Here is a 9,057-nt window from a genome sequence, read left to right as displayed (position 1 = left end):
TTCATTGCACCTCCTAGATAGTTTGTTTCTAAGTTCACGAAATCCGCAGTCTATGATTCGTTTGGAAACGCGTTCTCCAAGATCGGTGATTCACGGACCGAATTCAAAATGGTGGCGTAGCTGGTAAAATCGGAAGAGACCTGTTGCGTTCCGCGTTTCCGCGATAAGAAAGTCCACTCGGCGGAACAACGATGTCATCATCCTTTGTGGCAATCGATCCGTGCGGTCGAACTTTTCCGCGAAGAACGATAGTTATCGGACAATCGCGAATGCCTGGATGTTGTTCGCGTCTCGCCAACGCGATTCTGTTAAATAAAAGGGGAAGATTGCTCGGTGGTCGGCGAGCCCGGTGTGCCGCGGGTATCTAATGGGTCTCGGGAAGCGTGATTTCTGCGTTTAATGGGCTTGGGCAATTCCTTGGCAGCCGCGGCTTGGTCCGACGGCATTTTTGGCACCTCCGGTGCTGACGGCAGGCTCGAGTCCTCTTGCGGCGTCAGCCAGTTGATCGTTCTGGAAAGAGCGAGAAGACGAGACCGTTATCTTCTATCGCGATAGTCAAAGACGGGGGAGCGGATTTTTAAGTAGCAACAGATAAACGACGGAAATCGTCGCTTCAAATTGATCTAGAAATAGCACGATGACATCCGACGCTAACTCTGCTTCTCTGTCTTTCTTATACAGATAGAATAGCAGAGAAAATTTTCCGCGAACGTATAGACTGTTCTAAAGAAGCAAATCCTCCATTGTGTTTCAAGGTAAACCTTATTGCTCCATTTCACCTGACATTGGAACGAATGCGGAAATCTGTTGACTATTGCATTATGTGTTTAACAATTAAGATAAGGATCTTATCGTACGAAAGCGATTAGTCGACGTGCATCGAGAACTTTTAACATCTTTGTTTAACTTTCATCTTGTGTCGAATCTGTTCCAAATTTTCCTGCCTAAAAATTACCTATTGAAGAGAACTTTGTCAGCCTTTGCCAGATCATCGGCAGCTGCGACATCTTCCGTTTCGTTTCTCGGCGCGTTCGCGGTCCCCTCTGCTTTCGTGTCGTTCTTCGTAGCTTCGGCATCTCCAGGATTGTCTTCGGCAACACGAGTATCCTCTGCAGCAGGATCTTTGGAGGGTGCCGCGGCTCCCAGAACGCTGTGCCTCTGTACGACGCCACTTTCTATCGAGAAATGCCTGTCCGTGGTCGCCTGAATTTCGATGTTATCGGGATATCGATGCAACACGTTCTTTTCGTAATAGTACTGTCCCGGCCTTCTGTACGTGTTCGCGTTATCGGTGATGCGTGTCACCAGCGGCCTCGGGACCTCGGTGGTTACCTGGCCTGCCCAACTCTGGCCGTCCTGACCTGCGGATTCCTCCGTGACGATCGTCACGCTGTGGACCTTCGACGGTTTCGGTCTCTGATAAGAATTCTCCGACTCGCTCCACTGATCTTGAGCGAACGGTCTCGACGAGGACGGATAATACCGATTATGGTTGTCGTAGCTCGGCCTGGTAACGCCGTTGAACGGAGGCGACACGTCACCGTTCTGATAAGGTCTGTTAGGCCTCTGATAATCGTTCTTCGCCGGCTCGGAAATCCAAGGTCTCTCCGAGGAACCCTTCAAGTACGAACCGTCGGTGCTTCCTCTGTCGATAGGCCTGCTGGTAACCGTTTGGTAGCCCGGCCTGTCCTTCTGGTAAGTTGGAATAGAGGACCAGCCGTCTGGATCCGCCTGAACAGGACGTTGGTATGGTCTATTAGAATCGTAACGATCCCTCTCCGAATTGGAGGACACGCTGGACCAGGTTGAGTACTCGTACGGTCTGTCTTCCATTGGTCTGTGAACTGTCCCGTATCTGTCGATCTGATACTGCCAATTAGGGTCCCGCGAACTCTCGTAGGGCTTGTTGGGTCTGGCTCCGTATTGTCCGGTGCCGGTCAACTGGTTCATCAAACTCTGTTGTTGCAGCTGTTGCCAATTCAAGGTATGACCGCTGTCGGTATCGTACTGACTACCTGGTCTGCCATAAAGAGGTTTGGGAGGCAAGTGGCCATTATTTTGATACTGAGGCTCGTGGCTCGGCCAGGAATTGACCGGAGGTCTCGGGTCGTGGTAATGAGGCCTGTCGTTCGGGTAATCCTGGTAAGGCCTCTGCGTAACTGGCCTTTGATAGTTGGTATAATAAGTGTACAGAGTCGGCCTGGGACTGCTGCCATAGTTCTCGAATAGCACATCGTTCAGCCCGTAGTTCGAGTGAAAACTTTGGCTGGGAGGATTAGGGTTGTTAGGATCGTCGAAGGCGTGCGGAACGTAGGGTCGTCCGGTTTGAGGCGACGACGGAATGGTCGTAGGTATTGGTTTAGGGTTCAGGTAAATTGGAATATGTTGCAGAGGGCGGTGATCAACTGGTATATCGTTGACGTAATCGGAGGTCGGTCTGGAAGGTGGATTAATCGGTCTATTGTTATTGTAATCGAAGGGCGGTCTGGTAGGTATACTAATGGGCCTGTCGTTGACGTAATCGCTAGACGGTCTTGGAGGTTGGTAAGCCTGCTGCTTCGGAGGGTCTACTGCAATGGCGGAGCCAAAGTTCCCGTCTTTGACGAAGATGGGAGCGTTCACGGCGTTGTTCTGCACCACTATGCTCACGTTATCTGGCGGACCGAGGGGCTTCCTGACGATAATTTTGTTGCTCTGATAGATGCTCGTCTCCGTCGGCTTTCCTTTCTGCAAGACGCTCTTCTGCGATTGGTCCCCGATCTGCGTCAAAAGTATCCCATTGGTCGTGGGTTTCGCAGTGGTATTCTGGACGGGAATCTTCTTCTTCTTGAACGGCCCCAGGAACCCGGACCTGCCCCGAACTCCCGAAGGATCCTCCCTCCAAAACTCCAGGTCCAACTGACCTATTCCCGGATCTTGGCAGGTCACTCTCTGATTCTTTAGGTTGTCCGGAATCAAGAAGACGAAGGGTTGAACGGTCTCGATCTCGTCCATGGTGCCGCAGAGCACCTGGGCCAGGCTGACGCGTCTGATCTGCTGAAGCTGTCCCGGCGTGAAGCTGCTCTCCTGATCCGGGTTCTCGTACCAGAACCTGTCGCCTTTCCGCAGGTTGCTGAACTGTTGTCCGATCACGCAGGCCAAGGTCGGACCCACCAATCCTCCGCTGACCGACTTCTCCGCCAATCCTGCCGTGAAGAGATCGACGTCCTCCACGAAGTTATAAACCAGTCTAAATTTGTCGGCCACCTCCGGAGGTATCGCTCTCTCTAGATCCTCGAAGCTTTTTATCGACGAAAGGCCGCAAGGCTCTCGCCACTGGACGTACGGAGGGATCCCGTGATCTCTGCCACGCTGTATGTTTATGGAGCCGAGGTCCATGCCGAAGGGAAACTTCGGGGTTTGGAAGAGGTGATTGGTTAGCTCGTCGCTAATGTGCTCGTCCCTCTTTTGAGAGGGTTGATTGATTAGCCCGAGGAGCAGACGGTCCACGGAGCCTGCTGTCTCCAGGTTCGCCGGGTTGCTGAACTCTCTGTGGATCGTTACGTCTGCAACGAAGGCGATTTGTATAATCGCTCGAACTTCGAGACATCGTTCCATCAAGCGAAACACTTACTGTTGAAGAGAGGCTGATGGTTGCCGTCGTATCGAACGAAGCTCCGCTGTACCAGCGAGTGTCCGAAGCGATAAGCAGCAGCAGAGAAGCCGTTGGCGATGGTGGGATTCACGGCGAGATCGTAGCCGGTGTAGTATCCTTTCTTCAGTACCTCCAGGTTGAATATCTTCATCACATCGGGACCTGTCGAAGCGATTCCGTGTAGCTGTATCATTCAACGATACCTTACCGAATTCTTCGGTCGATTTGACGCACCAAGAACGATCGGCAAAAATTCTCTGTAGGTGATATGCTGGACGACAGCGCCGACGATCCTCCGGGATTCCTGGAATAGTTTCTCGTCGCTCCATTGAGGGTTCAGCGCGGCCAGTTTCGTCGCTATTCTATTGTGCAGCCTCAGAAAGACAACGTGGAGAGACGTGAGCGCCGGTTGCTCGCCGAGCCGACCGTCGCCGGCACGGAAGCATCTCGTCGACAGCGAGCCACGCAGACAGAGATCGGAGTCTTGTTTCGGTAGCACCGGCCTCTGCGATTGGATTTTTCCGTACTGCAAGAGACCTGTGGAACGAAGGTCGTTGAATCAGTAAAACGATACCGCATCGTGTATTTCACTCCGCATTCTTCTAACTCGATTCGACGGGGACGATATTAAATCGGGATAGAGACTACCGTTTCGGAACAGCCGCAACGTGTCGGTTTGGAAGGCGTTGCTGCTGTACACCGTGGACGCGTCCAGGTAGCTTGTCACCTGCGACAGCTGCTCCCTAGGGCCGAATTTGCAGTCTTCTCTGGGAGCCGAGCCGCTACGAAGAAACTCCAGACACCTGACTCCTAGAGGACCGAAGAAACTGTCGTCCACGCTGACGCTGATCGGCAGGCACTCGGGATGCTGGAAAAATTCCATTTCACGCCGCTATATTATATTTATCGTTCACCTCGTACTCTGACGACCTCTGAGTCGTGATTTAACCCCTTTAGCCCCTTTCATGCTGCGACGAGTAGCACTTATTCGTACTTAATAATTTTCATTTCTATACTTTTATAACGGAAGAATTTATTTTTACTTCGACATAGAATAAATTAATAATATTCATATTTAATAGAGCTTGCATGTAATCTTCACCGCGAGTCTGACTCATTATTATAGTGCAAGGGGTTAAATTACTAGTAATAACGTTCTTTAAAATTGAAATAAAATTCTAATCTCTTTTAATTATTCTAAGAAAGCATCGCTAACGTAGATAAATATTAACCATGAATTCCGCCGGCTGGAAACCCTTGCCAAAGTTGAGGCAACACTGGGGAATGGTCCCGTTGAATCCTCTGCTCTGGCCGGTAGCTGAAACATCGATCGCATCGGTATTAAACTCTGCAGAAACGTAGCGACAGTTTTTCAATCGATCATCGATTTTACCCGTCAGGTCGTGATCCACGAACTGCCCCCACTGCATCAGCATATGAGTGATCGAAGCTAAAGGCACATCTCTGTCCTCGTGGATGATCCTGGTGACGTCTCTCGCGCTGGGAAGAGGCGATCCATCTATCGACCTTCGCACGCTTTGGACACCGTCGCCGTAAACCGGAGGCAGGAACCTGAAAGACGATCGAACAATGCAGATCACGGACACGCCGGACTCTTTAAATTATTAATTAGCTACCTGTTCATAGGTGACATCGCAGACCCCCACCACAGGTTCTGCCGATTGTTGCAGCTGCCGTCGGACGTTCTGTATCGGGCGCTGGCCGGCGGACACTCGGGAACGCCTCTGTTTGGACAGTGACGTTGGAGTGGATTGCTTTGACTTCGTCGTGCCAGCAGCGATTCCGTCGGAATGTCCGGGAACCTGCGGAAGAGAAGAAAGTTTAAGAATTAAAGATGGCGAGAAGGGGGCCGGTTAAGAAACCAGGAAGACGGACGACGGCTTACTTCTTCTTGAACATCGCGGTGCTCTGAAGCACCGCGAAACCGTACTTCGCGAGTGCCCTCGCCTCCTCTGTCTGGTCGTTGAAAGCTGCCACATACTTCGCCGGGTTGTCCGCGTCCAGGTAGAGACCTGGAAGCAATGTTTGCCAATCCATTCCTCTCGAGTGTACGGAGTGTGGAAAATCAATGGACAAGATACAGCAGGTATTAACAGCACTGTTTCGAGCAGACGACGCCATGCTCGCGTGCGTCCACGACAAGCTGTAAATTAGCTTAGGATATTATTTAAGGAATCTAGAATCTGCCGTATCTTCTCCACTGTTTGCCGACATCGACCAGGAACAAGACGAACGCGGCACCGACCCATGGAGTAGAGCGTCGGCTCTGTAACGAGGTACAAGTTCTTCATGGCCTGCAGCCCGAAGTTGGCGACCTCGAGAAGGTCCTCCTCCCCCGGCTCGCTTCTCTCCGCGCTCCCCGGATCGTCGTCGTCGCTCTCCACGGCATCCTCGCCACCATTATCCGCGACGGCGGTCCTCGAGGAAAGTCCTGCCGGATCTCTCGGCGAATATTCCGGCCCGGTCGCCGCCGCTAGGCTCGGCTCGTCTCCCCCCGCTTTCACGAACAACGGGCTCGAAAATCTCTCCTTTGTCCCGTTTTCCGGCCCGCGCCGGCTCGTATTTTCCAGCGCGTTTCCCGGCCACTCCTCCGCCGGCACCGCGGACTCCGAGGCGGTTCCCTCGTCGACGGGGTCGCGCGTGTCGGCGACGTGCTCCGAAACTTTCGACGGATCCGCCGGCACGAGCAGTTTCCGCACTTGCTCGACGATCTCCGCGTATCTGCTCGGGTCCTCGGGTATGAACAGGGTTTCTATGGGGCGGTGGTTCTCCTCCTCTACTCTCGATCCCTCTCGGTTCGGCGACGTGTCGTTCGCGGTTGATGAGGCGGTTATTGTGTATTCCTTCGGCGGGGTTTCATGGCTCGCGATTTTCGACGACGCGGGGCAGAGCAGGGCGAGCAGGATTCTGCAAGGTGAACGGTTCGTGTTAGGCCGTTGGAGAACGTCCAGAAATCGCGCGCGATTGGCTGACGAGATTCTTTGGAATCGGATCTCCTACTCCTTGACGACGTTCTAAACAATTTTGTCAGTCTTCTACGCGTTTATCGGAACAATAGGACAGATTAATAAATCCAGATAATAAATCCGGATAATAAATCCAGATTAACCGTTCACAGGTAATCGATTACATTATCGAACGTTATTAATTCTCCAGGTGGCGATCGGACGACCCGCGGTTCCCGGCGCAACGATTCGCCGAACGCGTGACGTCAGCTTTCTCACGTGCGCGGCGAGTAGACGAGAACGCGCGTGAATGGCTCCGATTCCTCGTGCGCGCACACGTTGGGTACCGTTCAGTCGCAGCACGTGCGGCCCCCCAGCGCATTTGCATTCCGTCGCGTTCCCTGCATTTAATTGCGGCCGATCGCGAGAGAAATCGTCCACTCGGTGGCGACGACACCGCCGATCGAGGGCCCCTCTCGTAGAGGCCCGGCTCGCGATTCCCGTCACGGTCTCCCCGTCGAACTGGATCATCGATCGCGCACCGATCGCGATGCCCAGATTGTGATATGCAAATACCCGTTACCCACATTTAACACCCCGTCGCACGACGCGAATACCGAGAGGTGCCCTCGGGGAGGGAACACGGTCCCGCGACGGTGTTTTCACGGAAACCGGGGGGCCCCGTAAGGAATTTCTAGGGTATCTAGAAAGGTAAGGTACCTAGGATAAGGAATCTCCTAGTCGACGTCTCGCGCAATCCTCGCGGGATACGTTAAGATCCTAATCAACCGCTGATGAAACAAATGATCGCGCATAGAGGAGATTTATAATCGCGCGTTTCATGGAAACGCGTCACGAGAAGTAGAAGGAGCCCGAGGAGATTCAGAGATTTGAAACAAGCTCGGAGAATCTAATGGCCGCCGCTGTTTCGGACAAGTAGGTTAACGCCGATTCTACGGTAATTTATCTAGGTTGCTCCGCGCGGTGTGTACGTCAACGCGTCGGTCGGCAAGAAGCTGTAGGAGACCGCCATTAATGACGAGTCATCGAATGGTAGTAAACAACGAAAGGAAGCCACGAGCAACGCGCGACGACGGTGCGCAACACGGATGCTTTATTTGGAATGTGGAAAGATGTAACGGGACAGGCCGATCGTGGGATGCTGCCGCGAAACGAAACAACCGAATTGTGTTTTCTTTGTTACGATCGCGCGACGCCTGACCCGACTCCGTAAAACATTCCGCGCGGAAAAACCGTTCCGCGCTGTCCAGCTTGTCCACGGTCGAACGAAAATCTTGTGGGAAATCGAACGGAAAACGGGGCGACGATTTTTATCGAATTAAATGCGATACTTTAGAAATAGTAAAATTTATCGACTTGCGTCAATGTGGGGAGATATTGTTTAAATAATATCTAGCGCGTTGACTTTACGATAAATCGGAATTGATTAAAGTCTCTCGCTAGTTTTATTACTTCGTACGCGCGACTTAAGAAATTTATTGAATCGGTGTTATTCAGATTCAGTGTTAACCCTTTGCACTATAATAACGAGTCAGGCTCGCGCTAGAAATTCCACTCAATATTCTACCAAATATGATAATTATTAATTTCTTCTGCATCGAAATAAAAAGAAATTCTTCTGTCGTCAAAGTTCAGAAATATTATCAGTAACAAAAATTGTCTGTCCCTATTCAGGGAAAATATTAAGGATAAATAAATGCCAAACAACGCAGCGTGAATAGAATCATACTGCAAGCGGTTAAGAAGTTAGAAAGATTCTCCATAAAATTAATTTCGCTTCACCAGAACAGGTGCCTTACAAATCAGGAAGAAATGAGCTAAATAATGAGCCGCGAGATAAAAATGTCAAATTACGGGAATAATTAGCGTGACAGAGTCTAATGGTTCGGAGAGGATTGTGTTATGATGAACGAGGATTCCGGACGCGGTGTCAAATTAAAATGGCACGAGACTCACAGGGCAGAAGACCGCATGGCTACCGGAAGCGCCCTCGAAGCGCGGCGAATGGGAGTAATTCCACCCCCGCCGTTGTCCCAGGAAAAAAACGTTTAAGACGGCGTCGACCGCGTACTCCCGCGGCCTTCTCGAGGACGGTCCACCAAGTACTAAGCTCCGTGGAGGCTGGCCGACCGGTCTTATCCGCCGACGAAGGATACAGGACGTATTTTTTTTCCGCTCTTTTGCCCGATCACCCGGTCGGTCATGCACCTTTTTCTCGGATTTTTACTGTTACTCGACTGGCCTGCGGGCGTCACCTCTTTGATTTCGACTGTAGCTTCCGCGATCCGCGTCTCGATTCACGGGGAGAGGGATCAGCACCGTCGCGAGAGGAGCGTCCTCTTAATCCAGGATAGAGAGAGACAGAGAGAGAGAGAGAGAAAGAGGGGAGAAAAAGAGGCGATGCCTTTTTAATTCGACGACACGCACCGTTCCTGT

General features: G+C 51.7%; 1 protein-coding gene across 1 annotated transcript; it reads right to left on the bottom strand.

Annotated features, from left to right (window-relative positions):
• Window positions 1-308: 308 nt before the first annotated feature.
• LOC144468548 (uncharacterized) lies at window positions 309-8,594 on the bottom strand. Its single transcript, XM_078178105.1, has 11 exons — window positions 8,578-8,594; window positions 5,901-6,562; window positions 5,541-5,667; window positions 5,272-5,457; window positions 5,028-5,206; window positions 4,867-4,952; window positions 4,283-4,502; window positions 3,869-4,171; window positions 3,614-3,796; window positions 956-3,545; window positions 309-510 (listed from the first exon to the last, which is right to left on the bottom strand). Exons 1-11 carry the CDS (start codon window positions 8,592-8,594, stop codon window positions 309-311), a joined length of 4,755 nt encoding a protein of 1,584 aa, XP_078034231.1.
• Window positions 8,595-9,057: the final 463 nt, after the last annotated feature.

The sequence above is a fragment of the Augochlora pura genome, chromosome 4 (genome assembly GCF_028453695.1).
Source record: "Augochlora pura isolate Apur16 chromosome 4, APUR_v2.2.1, whole genome shotgun sequence".
NCBI lineage: Eukaryota > Metazoa > Arthropoda > Insecta > Hymenoptera > Halictidae > Augochlora > Augochlora pura.
The sequence above is the reverse complement of the archived record's forward strand: the minus strand, read 5'-3'. Positions and strand labels throughout refer to the sequence as shown.

Coding starts and splice junctions, on each gene's coding strand:
- LOC144468548 (XM_078178105.1), bottom strand. Junction 4,953..5,027: donor CGTGGATCACGACCTGACGG/GTAAAATCGATG, acceptor TCGATGTTTCAG/CTACCGGCCAGAGCAGAGGA. Junction 4,503..4,866: donor TCCAGCCGGCGGAATTCATG/GTTAATATTTAT, acceptor GAATTTTTCCAG/CATCCCGAGTGCCTGCCGAT.